We start from the raw sequence: 20351 nt of genomic DNA on the forward strand, positions 1-20351 counted from the left end.
TATTAAACTCACAAATTTCAACTGTCTCCAGGACCCTCCTTTTGTCCTAGATGCATCTTTAGGTGTAATCAACAGAGTGGAGAAAATCGGAGGTGCTTCCAGTCGTGGAGAGAATTCCTATGGGTTGGAGATTGTATGCAAGGTACTTTTTTCTCTGTATTCTGAAGTAGGGCAAGGGAGAAAATCTATTCTAAAAGGTTTTCTCTGTAATGCTAAGGGAAGTTCTCCAGTGTTTACATTCACTATGGCTTCACACATTTCAAAAATGTCTGATTTTAAAAGTCCTTTCAAGGATACTGCAAATCTACTAATTAGAGATGAGACCCAAACCTTTATTCAGGTTTTATGCTAAGTAAGATCCTTTTTTCTTCATAGTAGAAACCTAGGACTGTATCCCAGTAATTCAGGTCCGGGTTTCCTGCATTGCCCATCAGGATCTCCCTATAAGGCTCCTGTCACTGTGGATAGAGGATGAGTTTCACTGACCTGCACTGGAAGAGCAAGAAGAGGACAAGTTTTACCCTGAATTGTTTGCTTGTCTCCACCTGCTGTTGTACTTTGGTGAGGGACTTGGCAATAACCTTCTGCCCCCCTTCAGGCCATTCTTTCCTTTCTTTAAAGGTAGTGCACGCGCAAATCTGCTTCTCAGTAGCTCACAGAATCACTAAAAAGGCAAGTTTTAATAAAAATTGGTTATCATCTCTTTGTGTCTAATGATCTTGGGCCCACAAAGTAAATAAACCCCCCATCCCCAGCTGTATGCCCATCATGCTCTCCACAGTGGCAATGACCCTTGCAGCCAAGAAGGCCAATGGGATCCTGGCAGCATCAGGAGGAGCGTTGCCAGCAGGTCGAGGGAGGGGATCCTGCCCCTCTGCTCAGCTCTGCTGAGGCCACGTCTGGAGTATTGGGGAAACGCAGGCACAAACCCAAGGCCAGATCTCCTGGCCCTCCACACACCGGGCCAGGACACTTGGCCCAGGAGATGCTGTCCTTAGTGTTGCCAGCAGAGTAGTACAGAACTAGCTTATGCATCCTGCAATTTGCTCTGCCTGAAAGCAATTACCTAATCTAAATAACATAAGACAGTGAAGTCTTCTGCTGTCTGTCTCATTCTCTGACTTACTGTATGATCTTCATATGCTTGAACTTGATAGTTTATTTCCTGCTGGTGGCTTTTGAACTGTTTATTGCAAGTGTTTGCATTTTGGCCTTGCCTAGAAAATCTTGGCATCTCAAATCTTGGCTGTATTTCATTTCTGAATTTGATTTTGTAGACGAGAACAGAAGAGAGGTCTTGGGTTACTTCCCTTTGCGGAAACTGCGCAGCAGTGCACAGGGAAGGAGTTCTGCATTTCAGACCTCCTCTCTAGTGCTCTGAGAAAGAGAGGAGGGTTTGGGGGGGAATTGATGGCCCTGGTTGCTCCGCACTGGCTGGTGGGGCTTGGGCTCCCTGTGTGCTCCTCCAGAGCAGCTCCAGTGTCCTGCTCAGAGCCAGGCTGGCCGTGGCGAGCAGGACTTGATGAGTCAGGCTCAGCCTCCATGCCCTGCAAGAGCAAAGCCCTGCTCTTCAGAGAGAGCTTGTCCTCCAGCCAGGCTTCCCCACGATGTTTTGGCAGGAAGGAAGCCTCAAGTAAAGTCAAGGTGCTGGTGGTCAGGCACTTCCACACGCGCCGTCCACTCTTGCAGGTTATGGAAACTTTGGAGGCTGCTGCTGGCCACTGAACCAAGCCCAGAATCGCAATGCAGCTCTGTTCAAAGTAGGATAGAAACCAGTGCTGGAAAGAGCATCATAGTGTGACTTGATCTTGAATGGATATCTTGGAATGGAGCTTTTGGAGCTCTTGTTTGTGTTGAAGTGGCTAAGATACCTGTGACTTGATTTTCCTCTTTTAGGATATTCGAAACTTGCGATTTGCTCATAAGCCTGAGGGGAGGACTAGACGATCCATATTTGAGAACTTAATGAAATATGCTTTCCCAGTTTCTAATAATCTGGTACGTTTGTCCTTTTTTTTGATGATATCAAAACATGGCAATAAGCAGCTTTGTTCAGTACCATCTATTTGTATGAGGTGATTTTCCCTGAGGGAGAAGAAATTATGGCTTTTAAATTCCTCTTAAAATTACTTCTTTTGGAATTTAGATTGTATAGAAAACAGGGAAAGTTTGTGAATTCTGTGGAGGATGGAAAATGACTTACTGATGCTCACATCCCTGTAATAAAGGGAGAATGTTCAAAGCACAGTGATTTCCATCAGTTAACAGCTAGTGTTCACTGTGGTGCTCTCAAATCTGAAACACAGCTTTTTGTTTGTTTGTTTTTCTTTCTTTTTTTTCTGCAATTGTTACTTCAAATACCAGTTGAAAGAATCTAGTTCTTAATATGTGATAGCCTTCTTGACCAAGTGTTCTTTTCTTTCTCTTTTTAAAAATAAGCTTCTTTTGTTAATGAAATACCAAGTAATAGGCAAGCAAGATAACGGGGACAGGGCAAGGAGTGTAGTCAGACTGATTACCTTGTGCAGTAAGTATGCTGGCAACATGTTGTCTTCTAGGACAAAATCCTAGAAGAAAAATAGTCCAGAAGAGTGGAGAGAAAAGTGACTAGTCATGAATTATTACCTGAGCTATGAATTATTACCTAGCTCAAATGTCCTAGAAACTGACTTTGTTACTTAATGATAATTTGTTTTTCTTTCAGCCACTTTTTGCATTTGAATACAAAGAAGTTTTCCCAGAAAATGGATGGAAAGTCTACGACCCCATTTGGGAGTATAGAAGACAGGTAGGTACTGTGCCATAACCTTTCTCATCCTCTTTGCTCTTCAGAAGTGGGACTCTGTGCTGCAGTGACTACAGATCTCTCACTGGAGTGGAGAAAGATCCCACTGGTGTCTTGCAGTTGGAGCTCAGACGTTTTCTCTGTGCTGCAGTGATTGATGGCAGCAGTACAAGTCTGCAAGTAGTAGCATCCACTGATGCATTAGCAGAAGGTTACTCAAACTACAGCTAACTTGAGGCTTTGGGAGAAACACCTATTGCTTTGTCTTAGGCATCAGCCTCCTTGCAGTGAGACTCAGGGTATTTTGCAGGTATATAAGTATATATGCACCCCACCGCTGAGTTTCATATCAAAGTTCTTGCTTGCATCAGTTTTGATTCTTTCCATTTAAAAAAAACTTAAAAAAAAAAAACTAGAAAACTATAAAATACTTCAAGCAAGAAGGAAAAAAAGATAGAATGCCTTCATTTTCTTGGGGAATATTTGGGGGATCAGCCTCAAGAGAGCTGTAATTAACTGAAGCTTGGAACAGGCAGATGGAGGGTGTCCAGACTAGGCTGGTCAAAGATGTTAATGGCTGCGAAGTGGCAGGCTGTCATTTAGGAGCACTGGGATATCCTGGGATAAAAACTTGAGAGGTCCTTCCCAGAGGAAACAAGAGAGGAGATTTTTTTTTTTTTTAATTATATGACTCTTGTCATAAAATTCTCAAGTTGAGGAAACAACATCACTTGGGGACAGTTATACCCTGGCCACAACAAACTTTTGATTCATGAAGGCCTGCCAGGATAAAACCAATTTTCCTTTGTAAAATTAAGAAATTTACAGCCATGTAATTTAAAGATTTATTTGGATCTTTCATAAAACAGAACAAAAGAAATCTTGTGACCTCATGTAGATGCTCATCTGATTCCAGACACCTAAAATCTAAGCTAGGGATTCATTTTACCAGCGTTAGTTTTCTCAGAGCTGGGCATGCATTCTTAACTGTCATTAACAGATGGGGAGAGAGAGAGATTCCCCATTGGGTGTGATTTGTTCCCTCCTAAAATAGCTGTCTATGATCACAGGCTTCTAGGCTGCTAAAGGAAGGTGAGATTAATCCTATCTCTGTTGTCTTCATTGCAAAAATGTGTGTATGTTGCAATGAGGTACTGCCATCTAAAATCATGGTAGGGACAAAGTCTGGTTACTAGCTATTCCTAATCAACAATGCAACTCATATCTAAGGTCGACCTTCATCGGTAGGACCAAATAACACAGTGATTATTGGTTCCTTTAGAATGATGCACCCTGATATTTAGTTAATCTCTGTTTATAAAGAAGGATGTGCAGCCCAAACTGTAGGGGAAAGATATTTCTTTATATGACCAGGACGTTTGCAGACTTTTCTGCTATCAAAATACTCCCCATTGCAAAGCACAACATACATTTAGCTAAGCTTCAGTTAAAACAGAGCAAGTACAAAATACATTCTTAAAATTCCTGGAAAGAAGGAAGGATGGCACTTGAGAGTTTGGAAGTAAATTCTTCCAACTTCTCAATCCTGACATTTCTCTTTCTTTTTAGGATACAGGCTGTGCATGTTACCTTTTATTTGGGATCTTAGTTACCTGGTGAATGGATACATAGATGTACAAGTATGTGATTCATAGTGTTTCGTGGTCTTCCTGTAAAAGGAATAGGTGTTGTAACTCATGGCACCTTTGTGTCTGATGGCATGCAGTGACACACTTGACAAGCAGCAGTGCTACATGTATGATGTTGGTGCAGCCTGTACTTCTTCTCTAATGATCTGCTTTTGCATAATATTTGAGTAGATGTAAAAAACTTAGAGTGGCTGCTTTTGTGTCAAGAAACCAAACTGAGGTCAATGTGCTAGAACCCCGGTCATCTGCTTACATTGATAATTGCCAAAATGTATCCCAAACAAGGTATTTATTTATTTATTTGCAAATGGAGCCCATCTGAATTACACCCATGAAGGGCCTTAGTCATCCCCATTCCAGATCACACAGTCTGTCCTTTCCAATAGCTTATCTCCAGAAGTGACCAGTACCAGCTGCTGAAGAAGAGGCAAACTCTACTGCACTAGACATTTGTTTTGTGATCTGGCCAGGAGGATTATTTCGTTCTTTTCGATAGACTTGATTTAGATCCTGTAGCATGAAGCTTTATGTCCTCTCCCAAAGTTGTAGATGTTTCGGTTTGTTAGCTTAATTTTGGCATTTATAACTATGGATGTACAATTTTTCTGTGTAAATGTCTTTTTTTCTTTTTTTAATCCAACTAGGTTCTGTTAAAGTAATAACAAATACTGAAATAAATCAGGACTATGTCCTGAACTGGCAGCAGGGATTTGTTAAGAGTGAAGGAAAACCGGCATCATTGAATCAGATAACAGGATTACCTGTCTCTGACTATATGAATTGCGATCAGAAACAGAAAAGTAGAACATATGCACTATCTGCAGGACCTCTGGAATAGGTTTAAAAACCAATATAGAAGAGCTGGCCTGAGGCATAAGCAACCCAGCAATATGGTCAGGCGTTAACTTGGTACCTCTCAGGCAAAGTCAGCCATTTCTCTGTGGGAGCAGAAACCCAGAGAGGGGAGCAGAGCAAAAATAGAAACCAGCTGCCAGGCACCCAGGGAGACGTCCAGAGTAGGGTCCATGGTAGGTTCTCTGTCTACACTGGTATGTAGTGTGATTTTTTCTCTTTTTTAAGATTGGTAAATATGATGATATGATGGAGGTCGTGGCAGTTAAGAAAGGCACCCAGTAAACTCCAGACTTCTCTGTTAGCGTTTGGAGAAAGATGGAAATATGTAACTTATTAAAAATCTGTGATTGTGTAAAACTATGGGGAGTCATAAACAACCTGTAGAGAACAAAAGGAGCTCAGAGAGGTTTGGGATTTAGTCAGTAAGTGAAATCACATGTGCCAAATGAAATGTAAAACTGAAATTGCTCCCTGATTTTTATTACATGCGGACTGGCAGAGTATAAAACAGACTTGCAAAGTGAATAAGACTCATTTGAAACCAAAAGGCCTTTAGATGCCTTTGCAGTAACTTAAAGCTTTCATTTTCCTAAACAAGGTGGGGAGCAGTTGGAAAATATTACAAGGAGCTGTGAAGTTTGAACTGTGTGATGTTTCCCCACAGAAGTCCTGATCAAATCCTATGATCTGGTCAGATATGCCAGGGAGTAACAGGGTATGGCTACAGTATGTGGTTTTCAGGGAAAACACAGAAACGAATACTTGAATAGGAGCTGGAAATGCCAAGGCCTAGTGTACAACAAGGGTGTGGGAGAGGTAGAGCACGAGAACAGATTCCTACTGAGAAATGCCAGGTACAATTTAGGCGATAAAAATTAAGAACTGAGTTGTTAAATGCCACATGGTTTAATTGAGACCCTGTTTCAGACTAAAGCGTGACTCCCTTGCGTTGGTGATGGCAACTGGGGCTTAGCACCTAGTGCAGTACGGGGCAGAGATACCAGCGGGGCTGCAGCAACTGTCCTGGTGTGCGCAGGGTCCTCACCCGATGCGGAGCAGGTCCGTCCTGTGCGGGGAGGTGGCCTGTGTCTCTGTGGGTGGATCAGGCAGTGCTAAGGAGCGTTCCCAAACACGGGGGCTCCGTTGTCTCTAGGTAGCCTGTTGAATGCCAACGAGTTCTGCCTGTCCTAACACGTTTCTGGCACAAGCCAAGGGACCCCCTAGTAGGTAATTTGGGAGAACTCCCCTGTTTTGAGGGTAAGGGATTTTAATAGTATGGATATGAGGTGCTCAGTGCCAGCCAGTCTCAGTGAGAACAGACGTGGACACGTTTAATTTACCAGCAGAGGTGTGTCCATGTTGCCTTCCTTGCCTTATCCTCAGGCAGCAACTAAGTAAAAGCTCTCCTGAAGTCAAGTCCATTAGCAACATTAATTAATCAGGAGAGATCCTGTGCCCTGGTCAGGGCCACGTGCCCTGGTCATCTACATGGGAAGTTGGCAGCCAAGTTCCATTTTATACTATGTTTAGCTTTATATTGAATCTAACATGCAAGCTTGAAGGAGAATAAAGAAACAAGTCAGGACACATGATGGCAAGTGTACTTAGAGGATGGATATCCAGCTGCTGGGTGGTCAGCTCTTCTAGCCTGCCTTGTTTCAAGCTCTGCTTGCTTCAAGTCCTTGGAGAAAGCCACACTCTAATTCCTAAGCCCTCTTGGGGCACTGTGATTCAGGCTGCCATGTTAGGGAAAAGGACAATCCCTGTGATGCAAGGGGAAGGAGAACCTCACTGGCATCCACCATCCTTTCTTTATTTGAAGGGTTGACATGGATTTTCCTGGTGGGTCAACAGCAGAAGAAAAATGGCATTTGATCTTCATGGTGGCCGAAAGACTTATCACTGTGGAGGTGTCAGTTCTGGACCAAGCAGTGTATGTTAAAACTATTCTGCTCAATGCTGTTAAAAAGGGTCCTTTTCAGTACTAATGACTGCTTAATCTTTCCATGAACCTTAGTTGAGTTGCAGAGTAGCAGAGAAATGAGTTTTCTTCCACATAACTGCTTATCAGTTCCCATTCTCCTTGCCATGTGTATGTCAACAGTTTAGTTTAAATTCAGATTGGAAGCAAGTCTCTGAACATTGTGGATGGACTCATTGCAGTGCAGTCAGATAGATAATAGGGTTAGTTTGGGACCAGTTTTGGCATTCACCGTTTTTTTTTTTCCAGTCAGTAACTAATCTGATCACAGCTGACAAAAAGCAGGTGGCTAAAAGCAAGTCTTGCTGTTCCCTGGTTGGCTGGCAGAGCTCGTGGACCCAGGAGATCGTGTCCTTGCTGTGTAGAGCAGGTAGCCCACAACCATCTGAGCACTCTGCAGCTGTGAGGAGCTCCCCCGCTTCGGCTCAGACAGTCCCAGCAACGGCTTTCCTTGTAGGTGCCCCTGTCCAGGCAGCTCCGTTCATCCCTCGCAAAAACAGCATTTCCTTCCCAGCGAGGACTCCACTGCTGGAGGTGGTTTGGAGGTTGGATAGGATGCTAAGGATGAACCTGCCTGGAGTCTTGTCCTTTTGCTCAGTGACCTCTGCAAAATGTCTGCCTCTCACAAAATGCAAGTTGTCGGGATAATGCAGTCTGCCTTTAGCCCTAAATGTCCTTCATTAACAAAACCTTTGCCTTTAACTTCAGGTCTAGGAACTTGACTGTTTTGAGGTCTTGAATAATTCATTTACTAAGCTGCTTTTGCTTCCTCTTTAGGGAATTCCCAATGAAAGCTGGAGATTGACCAAGATTAATGAGCGCTATGAGCTATGTGATACATACCCTGCCAATCTTGTTGTGCCTGTAAACATTCCTGACGAAGAATTAAAGAGAGTAGCATCTTTCAGATCAAGAGGACGCATACCAGTGAGTGTGACAAAAGAAGCCACTTTGATGTGGTTTTGCATGTACCTTTGGGCCACAAAAAAAAATGCCAAAATCAGGCTGAGTGCATTCTAGGGAGCAAACAAATGGTCAGTGATAATAGAAGTGACAGCAACATGTTTGAGGAATTAGCAGGCAGCATTATCTGCTGCAACTACTGTTGTGAGAGGGATGTAGACTAAACCAAAACGTGAAGATAAGATAATTTAGCAGAGCCCAGATTGAGTTTCAGTTCAGTTCCTGGGAAAGGCAAAACAGCCCTATTTTCAGGCCTAGTTGTTCACAGTTGTCTGACCTGTCTCCAACTTTTAGGGTAGGGAGATATTTTTATTAGTGTGCGTAAACCTCTTAGTGAAAATAATTATTAAAATACAGACATGGGCATTGTTACGATTATCACTTCAGTGGCAATTGAGAACATGCTGTTATAATTCTCAAGCTTATAAAAAACTAAATTGATTCCCAAAGTGCTTAATTTTTAAATGGTGTAGCGTAGGGTAAGAGATAGTCCAATGACTGCAGTTGGATAAAGCGTGTCCGTGTCTCTCACAACAAGCAAACAGTCTGCCTCCTATTTAAATGTCAGACTTAAGTATTTTTACTCATCTTTTGTTTGTTACAAGTTTGGGAATATACGCAGAGCAAATGTGTAAGTACAGAAGAGTTCTTGAGTTGTCTCTCTCTAATTCAATAATGATTTGATATAGTCTGGCCTTTTGGAACCATATAGTATATGGCAGGATCCCACTACAGGTAAAACACTTCACTGGTTTAACGAATCCCATTTTTCATTAATTCCTTTCTCATTTGTGTCCAAAGGTGTTGTCATGGATTCACCCAGAAAGTCAAGCAACCATCACTCGTTGTAGCCAGCCAATGGTGGGAGTGAGTGGCAAGCGAAGCAAGGAAGATGAAAAATACCTCCAGGCCATCATGGATTCCAACGCTCAGTCCCATAAAATCTTCATATTTGATGCAAGGCCCAGTGTGAATGCTGTAGCCAATAAGGTTGGGTGTTTCTCCTCTGTCCAGACCTGGAAATGTTGACATTTAGAGCACGTTTCTGACAACCTTTTCAAATTATTCCTGAGGATCAGAAAGCATTTTCAGCTAAGAAAGGATTTATTTGCAGTGATGTGATTTTCTAGGCAAATGTTTACACTGCAGTAGAAATGAATGTGACTACTAAAGGTTAATTTGGATTATACTAAATTTTAAATGAGTTCTGAAGGGGGAAGAAATCCAAGCAGCTGAAAAAGGCATTGGATACTGAGATCCGTAGTGCAACACAGTGCTATGAATCTTCTATACCACCATTTTTCACTTCACATGATTACAAAACCACTTCCTCTAACAGCATCAAGAACTTTGTAACTGTGAACTCTGATGAGAGCAGGGGATACCCAGCACTTCTAAAAATCAGGCATCACTCTAAGCTCTATACTCTTGTTAAAACTGCTTTGCTGCCCTAAAGCTGGATTTATTTTCAAGTGTTTCCCACTGCCTAGGAAAGGCAATTAATATGTGGGATAATATATCCTCCTATATAATGGTATGGTGTATACTTAAATGACAGAGTAGCAAATCTAATGAACTAGCAGCGTGAATGAGAAAAAATAAATGATTATTATAGAAAAAAAGAATGCTTGTAATGTGATATTCTTTCATAAAAATAGTATTCACTAATAATATTGCAAAACACAAACTGTGTTTGTATATATATGTTCTCAATTCGTAAAATAAATCCAATGTTTTATGCCTTCTTTAGATAGCACAAGCATTGGAATATCCTGTGTCAGCTGATATCTGCTCAGGACAAGGTATTGGGATAAAATATCACATGTGATTTTGCTTAATGACTTGGAGGGGATTTTTTTTTCTCTTCTGCAGGCTAAAGGAGGGGGCTATGAGAGTGAGGACGCTTATCAGAATGCGGAATTAGTGTTCTTGGACATTCACAATATTCATGTTATGAGAGAATCACTGAGAAAACTAAAGGAGATTGTGTATCCCAATATCGAGGAGACTCACTGGCTGTCTAATTTAGAATCAACTCACTGGCTAGAGCATATCAAGGTAAGCATGTCTGCATCCACTGGATGTGGCAGAGTAATCACAAGTCTGAGTCAGTCTGTTCATAGGGAACTGTATCCAAAGTTAACTGCAATGCAGGGTTTGGGGTTCATGACAAATTTCAAGTTTTAAAATTTGTTTTCAATTTAGAAACAGCTAAAAATACAGTTTATTAGAATGGGAAATTCTGAGGAGGGAAAGGAACTGAAATGCTGAAAGACAGTGTTTGGGGAATGAAGTGTGTGTCTGGGTATTGTGCAACTGTGAAAGCCTTGGTTAGAGCTCAGGAGTACCAGGGTTTCCAAGCTCCTGACTTTGTGATCCTGGTCCAGACTACGAGATACTGGAAGTACATGTCCCACCAGCCTCTCAGGCCTTCAGGCTACTCCAAGCAGCGTAAAATTTGGGAAAAACACTTAAGCTTTGACCACTGGCAGTTTTCAAATTAAGTTCTTTCTGTTCTAAAAAAAATCCAGCTGAGACATTATCTGTCTGCTAGTGCAGAAAAAAAGCCACTTTCATCCCAGGACTGCAAGAGAATGACTATTTTGTGTTCCTGTTCAGACAGAGAATATTACTGGATTTAAACCCTGTCCAAGAAATGAGCTTAATGCAAGAGCTCTTTAGAGCAGAGCCAACACTACAGTTCAAATGTGTTGTGATCTTGCTGGAACAAAAGCTTTGCTCGCCATTTTTCCATCCTTGATATGAAATAGCTAGAAATGATTTACCAGCCTCTGTGAAGCAGACAGGACTCTTGGTTTGTCTTTGGTAGTCACTAGCCATTTTTCATGCAGTCTCCGTGTCTGCTCAGCAGAGACTTTGTAACCTTTTTCCCTTGTTCCAGCTCATTCTCGCTGGAGCTCTTCGCATCGCTGACAAAGTGGAGTCCGGGAAGACATCCGTGGTTGTGCACTGCAGCGATGGCTGGGACCGCACGGCCCAGCTCACCTCTCTCTCCCTGCTCATGTTAGATGGCTACTACCGAACTATCAGGGGCTTCGAAGTGCTGGTGGAGAAGGAGTGGCTGAGCTTTGGCCATAGATTTCAGCTGGTGAGTCACTAGCCCTTGGAAGGCACTGAACAGAAAGAGTTATTGTCCACTGTGAAGGATTTCAAAGGAGTTTAGCCTGTGAGAAGTCTCCCAGCTGAACTCGCCCAAGAAAGGTGAACAGTTACTGCTGTTACTTTCTGCCTGTATTTCCAGTCATGCTCTTATACTTCTGGGCAACATTCTCGTTTGTCTATGAGAAACAAATGGTATTAAATCTTGCAGGTGCCTGACTTATATGCCCATGCTCAGGCTTAAATTAACAGAGGGCTCTGAGGATGGATGTTTCTGCTGGGACTTGGCAGGGACGGCTGTGACATTTCTGTGTTTCTTTCCAGTTCTGACCATTTTCTAAGACTGTTTGGACATTGCCACATAACAAATGCCCTTGTGTTAAAGAGGCTGGGAAAATCGGTGATGGCCTCAATCTCACCTTTTCTTCAGATACGCTTAGTTTTGAAGGAGGCTTTTGATTATTTAGCCAAAAGACCAGCAGTTTGAGATTGGGTCAAGTGTATCTCATGCCTGAAGTCTGCAGAGGGACAGTTTTGTGAACATGTGACTTAGCAGTGGATGCTAAGCATGTAAATGGAGTGTTTCAGAAGTGGCTTTTCACTGCACTTTGCTTATAGCCCTTCTCTTGGTGTTTGAGTTTGGCAGCGTCTAGAAGAGCATCATCGCACAGCACGCTCTAGGTTGCAGAGTAAAATGCTGCCACCTCCGAAGCAAGATGGGGAAACCGAGGTATAGAGCAACCAAATTTCTGCTTCAGGAGAACTGTTACCTGGTGTTAGAATTGTAAATATCGTAACTTCCTATTTTTTGTACAAAGGAGATATATAATGATACTGATTCCCTTTGGAGAGTAGAGTGTGATACCGCAATAGAGGTAGAGAATCATAGAATCCTTAAGGTTGGAAGGGACCTCTAGAGATCTAGAGATCATCTAGTCCAACTCCCTTGCACACACAGGGTCACCTAGAGCACATGGCACAGGGTGGCGTCCAAGCGGGTTTGGAAGATCTCCAGAGAAGGAGATTCTACAACCTGTCTGCACAACCTGTTCCAGTGCTCTGTTACCTACACACTCCGTCTGGGGAGCCTTTCCCTACCCGCCTGTCTCGCTGTGGCAGGAGTTGGGCTCGTGGCTGCTGTGCGGCGCGTGGGGCAGGGAGCTGCTGTGCGGCCGTTACCGTCACACGGAGTTGGGCTCGTGGCTGCTGTGCGGCGCGTGGGGCAGGGAGCTGCTGTGCGGCCGTTAACTGCCACACGGAGTTGGGCTCGTGGCTGCTGTGCGGCGCGCGGGGCAGGGAGCTGCTGTGAGGCCGTTACCGCCACACGGAGTTGGGCTCGTGGCTGCTGTGCGACGCGCGGGGCAGGGAGCTGCTGTGCGGCCGTTACCGCCACACGGAGTTGGGCTCGTGGCTGCTGTGCGGCGCGCGGGGCAGGGAGCTGCTGTGCGGCCGTTAACTGCCACACGGAGTTGGGCTCGTGGCTGCTGTGCGGCGCGCGGGGCAGGGAGCTGCTGTGAGGCCGTTACCGCCACACGGAGTTGGGCTCGTGGCTGCTGTGCGACGCGCGGGGCAGGGAGCTGCTGTGCGGCCATTATTGCCACACAGAGTTGGGCTCGTGGCTGCTGTGCGCTGCGTGGGGCAGGGAGCTGCTGTGTGGCCATTATTGCCACACGGAGTTGGGCTCGTGGCTGCTGTGCGGCGCGTGGGGCAGGGAGCTGCTGGAGCTGGAGACAGCGCTTCCATCTAGCGCGCTCTGCTGCTGAGGTAGCCAGGACGACAGCTGCAGCTCAAGCAAGGAACATTCTATTTTTTCTCCTTCTGAACTTTAGCTATTAACTGAAATCAGTGCCAGCGTAGCATCTGGAGCCCCTACTCCAACAGCTCTTGTTTTAATTTAACATGAACATATCCCCGTAAAGAGATTTCACTTCAAAGACTGAATGATCCTTTACTCACAAGTGTGGACAGGCCAAAATGAAGATTCATTTCAAGCTTTTAAAGCTGTTGGTAAAGACACGGATGGCTGAGGTATGAGGAGACCCCAGCAGGTTCCTGAAGCTCTATGCGACTCCTGCTCTCTGTCCTGTTCTGTTGCAGAGGGTTGGCCATGGGGATAAGAATCACGCAGATGCAGATCGCTCTCCTGTCTTCCTCCAGTTCATCGACTGCGTCTGGCAGATGACAAGACAGGTAAATTGCTGGGAGGCACAAATTGTTCCAGGACACTGTACAAATATCGGGACACTGGAGTCATTGCCAAGGTGACTGCTGAATCAGAACACAGGCTCTCTTTTTCTTCTCTGGTTTTTGTTTTTTGGGTTTTTTTTGGCTCTAGCTAAAAGTTTCTTGAGAGTCTGTATTAGTGAAGAGCCTAAATTCGAGTGCACAGGCTGAAGAGGGAAGCTGTGACTCAGACTTGCATTGGATTAGCTGGCATAGGGCACTGCTTACATTTGTGCTGCTATGGGAAATGCGAGCGTGGGGAAGAGGCTCCCCTCTCTCTGGAGGGAAGGAACAGACCCCGCAGCCACCTCGCTAGCTGGGGAGGCCACACAGCAGCTTCCCCCGCTGTGCCCCAAGGAGCATAAATGACTTGAAGTGCCCCGGGGGAGTTCCTGGTATTGGTGGGTGCAGACTGATCCCTGTTTTCTTTGACTAAGCCGATCCTGTAACCAGGACTGCAGGGAACACTTGGATTTGCTCCATTTAAAGCGTTTTTTTCTGAAGACTCCTGATTGATACGTGATTTACCAAGCCAGAAGCTGAGCTCTTCCTTCAGACCAGGCACAGCAGAGGCAGGGTCTAGAGAGATCCCTTATGACTGGAATGGCATGGGGGACCTGGGTCAGGAAAGTCCAGCAGTTTGTATTCTTGATTTTTGTTCCCTGTGTTACAAGAGTGTCATCGTTTTGCTCTGACCGTAACTCCTGATGGGATCCCATCAGCTCCAGCCTTTCCAGCTCCTGACGAGGCCTAGGGCAGCCACAGCCCCCGAGTACCCAGGTCGTCCGGCTGCGCTGCCGCTGCCCGCGCGCTGCGTGGCGCGGGCCTCCTCTCTGGGGACGAGGCTGTTGTTAGGCACACAGGCTGTTTCCTGTGGGGCCAGGAGCTTCCATCCCTTTTTCTGCATTATTTCATGTCTCCTGCAGCCTGTTCACAGTCTCCTCTCAAGGCCTGTCTTTAGGGATAGACATAATCCAGCAAGCTTCAGTTTGAAGCAGCTCTGAGTGTAAACACAGTGGTCAAACCCGTCAGGCCTCTGGCTCTTACTCAGAATTCCTCTCTGCACATACAAAGCAGCTTTCCAAGGGAGAAACTCTCTCTCCTGGAAAGGGCCAATGTCATGCTGAATATCCAGGCAGGCAGAGAACAGAGACAAATCCTGCTTTAAAAGCAAAGGGGGGAGGCCAACTCCCTAGTAAGACCACAAGTGGAAAAATAAAGAAAAACCTTATTTGCAACAAGCATTTTCTATTCTAAAACCCAAACCCAACCTCTCTTCTGGTTCTGTCTGAAGTTTCCCACAGCATTTGAGTTCAACGAGTACTTCCTGATAACCATCCTGGACCACCTGTACAGCTGTTTGTTTGGGACGTTCCTGTGCAGCAGCGAGCAGCAGCGAGTGAAGGAGGTAAGGTCCCTGCCCTGCCAGCTGCAGGGTTGCTCTGTGCAGCCAGAGGCTGCTAATGAAATTGTTTCAGGGGTAGGAGCAGGTCTGAGTGCTACCAAACCCTCCTCTTCCAAGTAGTTGGAAATGCATCTTTTTCTTTGAACTTTGGTTTAATGTGAACTTCTGTGCAGGATCTGGTTACTTCTTGCCCTCAGTTTCCCTTTAGATCACTTTTCCCTAACACGTGTGGAAGTGATAGCATTGTACTGCAGGGAAGGCAGAGCTCCTGCTTTTCTAGTGTCCACAGATGGAAGAATTGTCATTTCCAGAGAAGAAAATGCACTTTTTCATGATTCTTTTAAGAACCTCGGCCTAGCAAAGTACTTCATCTAGAAAGCACTTCAGCACCCGTTTCAGTGGGACTACGCACAGGCCCAAGTCACACGTTTGCTTTCTCCTTGCAAGTCAATGCACCAGGAGCACTTGGAAGAGGGGAAGCTTATCCAAAGCACGGGGGGCTCCAGTGCTGGTTCTGCGCAGCCCCCTGCGCTGCGGCGGGCACCAAGAGGCAGCAGGGGATGTTTCCATGCCAGGGCACGAGCTCCTGCCCACCTCCATGTGCTTCCATTACAGTAACTGCAGCAAAGGAGGGTTTTTTTTTAAAGCTGTGAAAAGGCAACCAGGTTTGTATTAATGGCAGACATCTGTATCTGCTGTAGTAGACACTCGCAAAGCTTGGTAGATGAACGTCAGGATTTGTGAAATAAACCTTCCTGCCCCCTTGCCCCTACAGAGCCTTCCAAAAAAGACGGTGTCGCTCTGGTCTTACATCAACAGCCAGCTGGAGGACTTCACGAACCCGCTGTACGTGAGCTACGCCAACCACGTCCTGTACCCCGTGGCCAGCATGCGCCACCTCGAGCTCTGGGTCGGCTACTACATCCGCTGGAACCCCAGGATGAAGCCGCAGGTAACAGCAGCTCCTGGTCCTGCTTTTATTTCCCGCTCTGGCAGTAGCAGCGCTGTCGCTTTGGAGCACAAGGGCTTCAACTGTGCAACACTTCCATGGCAGCAGCTTAAATTTAAAACCAAAAGCCTAAATTCAAATCTAAGCAAATGAAACAAGCAGCTTTTACACTTTGTCGGAGTAGGGGTTTGGCGGCTAGAAGTCACCGCCTTGTGAATTAACAGGCAGTCACGGTCCATTTATGTGAGCTGAGGGAAATCTGCAGGAGCTGAAGATACCCAACAGTTTGGGAAACTTCTCACCTTGAATAGGGGCAAACGTTAGCTGAAGCCTCCCTTCTTTACAAAAGAGCCCACTTGAGACTTCAGTGATGGGATGGAGTCTGGACCTGAGCACGGGGGCTGTGTTGTGCTGCCTGCACTGGACACCTGCTGCCTGCTCCAGCTGCCCTCACTGCAGCCCTGTTACAGTCTTGAGCTTCGGCAGCCGCGTGTCGGAGTGCCCAAGGCCCCTGAAACAGCCTGAGTATATTCCTAGGTGCTGAAATCACTTTTTAATCATAATTAATCACTTCAGAAATTCCAGATTGCCAATGTCCAACTTCAGGTGGCAAATCTGGGATATTGAATACAGCAACCTCACAGTTGCTTTTGGGTACAAGTTTTGTTTAACAGTGGAGACCATCTGAAAATATTTAGAAATATCACTATTACTTTTATTTTCTCCACAGCTCTGAGATTATGGCCAGGCTGAGATGCTAGAGTATCCTCTAGGCAAATCAAGAGTTCTGTAGCTGTCAGCCTTCAAAATTTACATTTATACCAACTTTTATTTTGGTTTTAATTGATAATTTAGCTTATTCCTAATCTGATGTTAAAAAAAAAAAAAAAAAGCAACCACAACGTGGCATCCTGCATCAGGCTGTGTGGTGGGTAAGAAAAGAGTCTCTCAGAGAAACTAATTCATCACCCTGGTCTGGAAACTGTGACCGAGCTCCATCCCATGTCCCTGGAGTCAGCGGCTCTGTTGCGTGTTCCCCGCTGGCCGGCCAGACTCAGCTCAGGGTTTTCTTGCAGGAACCCGTCCACAACCGCTACAAGGAGCTTCTTGCCAAGAGGGCCGAGCTGCAGAAGAAGGTGGAGGAGCTGCAGAGGGAGATCACGAGCCGCTCCAGCTCGTCCTCGGAGCGCGCCGCCTCTCCTGCTCAGTGCGTCGCGCCGGTGCAGACCGTTGTGTGACAACACGGACCTCTTCGCTGGGTCCCTTCCTGGGCCCATCAGGGCAGCTGTTCTGAAACACTCTCCATTCCCATCATGGTGTCTGGGAGATGCCAACTTATTTATTTATTTCTCTCCAGGGTAATTTATTAGTACTGTAGCACTAGAGGAAGCTTAAGCAAGAAAAAAAAATAAAGGCCCCCTATGCAGTTACTCATCTTGGTGGCGAGATTGTGACGCAAGCTGATTGCACTTGCCACCTACAAGAAACCTAGAGCTCTTTGTTCACTTTTGTGTTGGAAGTCACTTTGCTTTAAAGAGGGCCCGTGCACTAGATAGAGTAAAGTCTGGGGAAAACATCTCCTCAGGAGCTGGAAAACTCTCCCATTTGCTGAAAGGAAACGCACAGGCTGAGGAGGGAAAACGTTGACTTCATGCTGGATGCTAGAACAGAACTGTGCTACTTCACAAGACCCTCTGTATAATGTGCACATAGCAGTATCGATGGAAGCGTTTTGCCAACATCCTGAAAGAGAAGGAGTTACGGAATCTGAAATGTCCCACCGTTCCTTTTACATTTGCAGTGACATTGCACTGTCACTGTTGCATTTCCCTGCACTTTGCACACATCATAGGAAGACACGTAAACGATGCCTTATTTAAGGAAAGGGCATCTTCTACCACCAAAACACAGTGGTAGAGGAGCAACCCGCATCATTTAACATAGGACAAACTTTACTCCCATCGTTAGGTCCTTATTTATGGTTTATGGCAGCGGTGCTAGGACAGTAACTTAAGCACCTTTCTTCTTTGTGGGGGGAGCCGAGTGTGACCCCTCCTTGGCTTCCTGCAGCTCTTCTGGGCTCTTGGGCCTCACTGACAGGAGCAGGGAAGGTGGTGGAAGATGAAGAGGAACCTGTAAAAAGCTGTTTGGTAAACATGAGTAGTGATTTAATGCTTCTGTGCAGGACCATAGTGGCATGCTTAAGGTATTTAATTTTTCTTGTTAACTAATGGAACTGTATCAACCAAAGAAGCCTTTCTGTCTGCATTACAACTGCAATGTAACATTATTCCGACATACTGAAGAGCTCAACCATTTTTGAGCCCTAGCTTAAAGTCTTTCTACTCACAGTGCAGTGTACTTCAAGTATTAGTACTACCCCATCATTACACTTGGTCCAAATTCAGTACAAAGTTTTATTGTAAAAGCAGCGATAAAAAGGGTATATTTGCAAGGAGATTTACTCCAGGCTGCCTCATTCCTGGACTACAATGATGGCTGCACAGTCTCCATTCCTAGGGTGGTCTTTTACAATCAGATCTCACACTACAGTCGCTTGTTCAATACACCTGCACACTCTACTCCAGCCTTTCTTCAGGGACAGAGAAATATCATCCAAGAGGGCCACCTTATACAGCAGAAACGGCCTTCAGCAGCCACCATCCCTCGGAGGCAGCAGCCGCCTGTCGCAGTGTAACCACGCAGAGCGCCCCGCACCGGAGCTTCCCCCCGACGCAGGCTGCTTCGAGGTTGAAGGGCAGAGCTGATGCTGCCCAGCGCAGGCACCATCAGACAGATGGGGGCACTGCACCCCTGGTAGCAGACAGCACATGTGTATAGTGTGTGTCCTGAGGAAAGCTGGAGGGGTTCCTTATCACTAATGAAAATTGATTAATGGATGAAGTTTTTGCTGTGCACTTGGTATGAGCTATGTGGTTATGAAAACTGAAAAAATTACAAACAGTAATGATACCCCTGAAAAACTAGTATGTCAAAGCAAGGGGTAGAAATAAAGCCTCATTCTCACTCCTGCTGTTGGCTTTTTGTACCTTTCACTGACTCAACAGACACCTGCCCTGGGTCACTGATGCAGGGAGCAAACATGGAGCAGGGCTGCTGCCTCCAGCTACAAGAACCTGCTCCATGGCCAGGAGGAAGCAGGGAGAGCACCTGCTGCTCACACCCCTGCTGGAAGCCAGACCAGACTCCTGTGCTGACCCAGAGCACTCCCTGCTCGACCAGCTCCCGGCAGGGGGAATGCCATAACCCCCCTTATGTCACCCAGGGTCCCCTGTGATACTGGCCTGGAGATGGGATGAGCTCCAGCCTGGCCCAAGGCAAAAAATCCAAATGAAAGCACTTCCCAAAACCCCTCCACAAGCCATGGAGGGCTGGGCTAGTGTGGAGAAAAGGCAGCTCTCCCACAATTGACTCAACAGGCAAGCTGGCTTTATTGTCTTTCAACTTTATAAACAGATAATCTCAGTCTTCTATACATTCCATTAATAGGAAATTCTTTACATTATTAACATAATAAATAATGTTTACTCAGCTGTGCAAGTCAGAGTGCAAAATGCATTACACTCTTCTCCAAGTGGGTAACTCATCAAAGCACATAGTTCAAGTTAAAAGCAAGGTGCCAGGAGGGAATGGCATGATTGAGGCACTTGCACTTTAAAACACTTATGGCCTATCTCCCTCCCTTGCTACTCAAAAGCAGGGACTAAGGGGATTTTATCCCCAGGATCGTATAGCTTTTTCACAAAGTATGATTTCTAAAGAAACATTTCACCCCTTCAGACGTAAAAAAATAAAATAATAAAAAAATAAATCATTAAGCAAAATCATTCAGAAGTTACTTTGTTCCTTGAGTACTCTGACACCCACTGCTGTTAATACTGACTAGTGGGATGTGGCAGAACAAGAGCTAGGAAAGGTTTGAGGAGAGCTAAGCAAAACCCCCTTCAAGAGGTTCACCTCGTTTCTTGCACACTCTCAAAGCCTGAGGAATAGAACTGACAAATCCCCGTAAGACCTGGGGGTGCAGCATCATTTTCAGAAAGATGCATTTTTTGAAGCACCCTGGAGCACTGGAGCTTGCAGAGAGCCCTGGGAAACCACCCTGGCACTTCACAGGAACCAACCCACACAGACGTGCTGCGGTCTGGCACGCTGGAAGGGAAGAGGGGCAACTGCTGGACACCCATGTTCAGAGTCAGTAGCTGGATACTCTACAAAGGGAATGTGTTTAAGTGTGCGGAATATATACACGCAAACCCAGACAGGGAGAACTGGCCCGTATTTCAGAGGTGCACTGAGGACACTGCAGTCTCTTCCACAAAGTGAGAGGCAGCTGCTTTATGTCCACAACACAGGACAGCTGCTCACTGGGCTGACCTCAGGAACACCCAGAGCAGGGC

The 20351-nt window shown here is 45.6% G+C and overlaps 1 protein-coding gene across 3 annotated transcripts in view; it reads left to right on the forward strand.

Annotated features, from left to right (window-relative positions):
* MTMR2 (myotubularin related protein 2) overlaps positions 1 to 17481 on the forward strand; it is a 52729-nt gene extending 35248 nt beyond the window's left edge. For 2 of the 3 annotated variants that reach the window (XM_088522348.1, XM_088522349.1), the window contains 11 exons: positions 32 to 142; positions 1897 to 1998; positions 2705 to 2788; positions 8048 to 8197; positions 9035 to 9223; positions 10106 to 10291; positions 11136 to 11342; positions 13451 to 13543; positions 14871 to 14984; positions 15757 to 15933; positions 17007 to 17481. In XM_088522348.1, the coding sequence (XP_088378474.1) occupies positions 32 to 142; positions 1897 to 1998; positions 2705 to 2788; positions 8048 to 8197; positions 9035 to 9223; positions 10106 to 10291; positions 11136 to 11342; positions 13451 to 13543; positions 14871 to 14984; positions 15757 to 15933; positions 17007 to 17168 (1575 nt within the window). In that variant the 3' untranslated portion in view covers positions 17169 to 17481. The remainder of the gene's footprint in view (positions 1 to 31; positions 143 to 1896; positions 1999 to 2704; positions 2789 to 8047; positions 8198 to 9034; positions 9224 to 10105; positions 10292 to 11135; positions 11343 to 13450; positions 13544 to 14870; positions 14985 to 15756; positions 15934 to 17006) is intronic. The other variant, XM_010222081.2, reaches the window with a different exon arrangement.
* Positions 17482 to 20351: the final 2870 nt, after the last annotated feature.

This window comes from Tinamus guttatus, unplaced genomic scaffold (assembly GCF_059628265.1).
Source record: "Tinamus guttatus ecotype Peru unplaced genomic scaffold, ASM5962826v1 Tinamus_guttatus_pri_ptg000150l, whole genome shotgun sequence".
NCBI classification, from domain to species: domain Eukaryota; kingdom Metazoa; phylum Chordata; class Aves; order Tinamiformes; family Tinamidae; genus Tinamus; species Tinamus guttatus.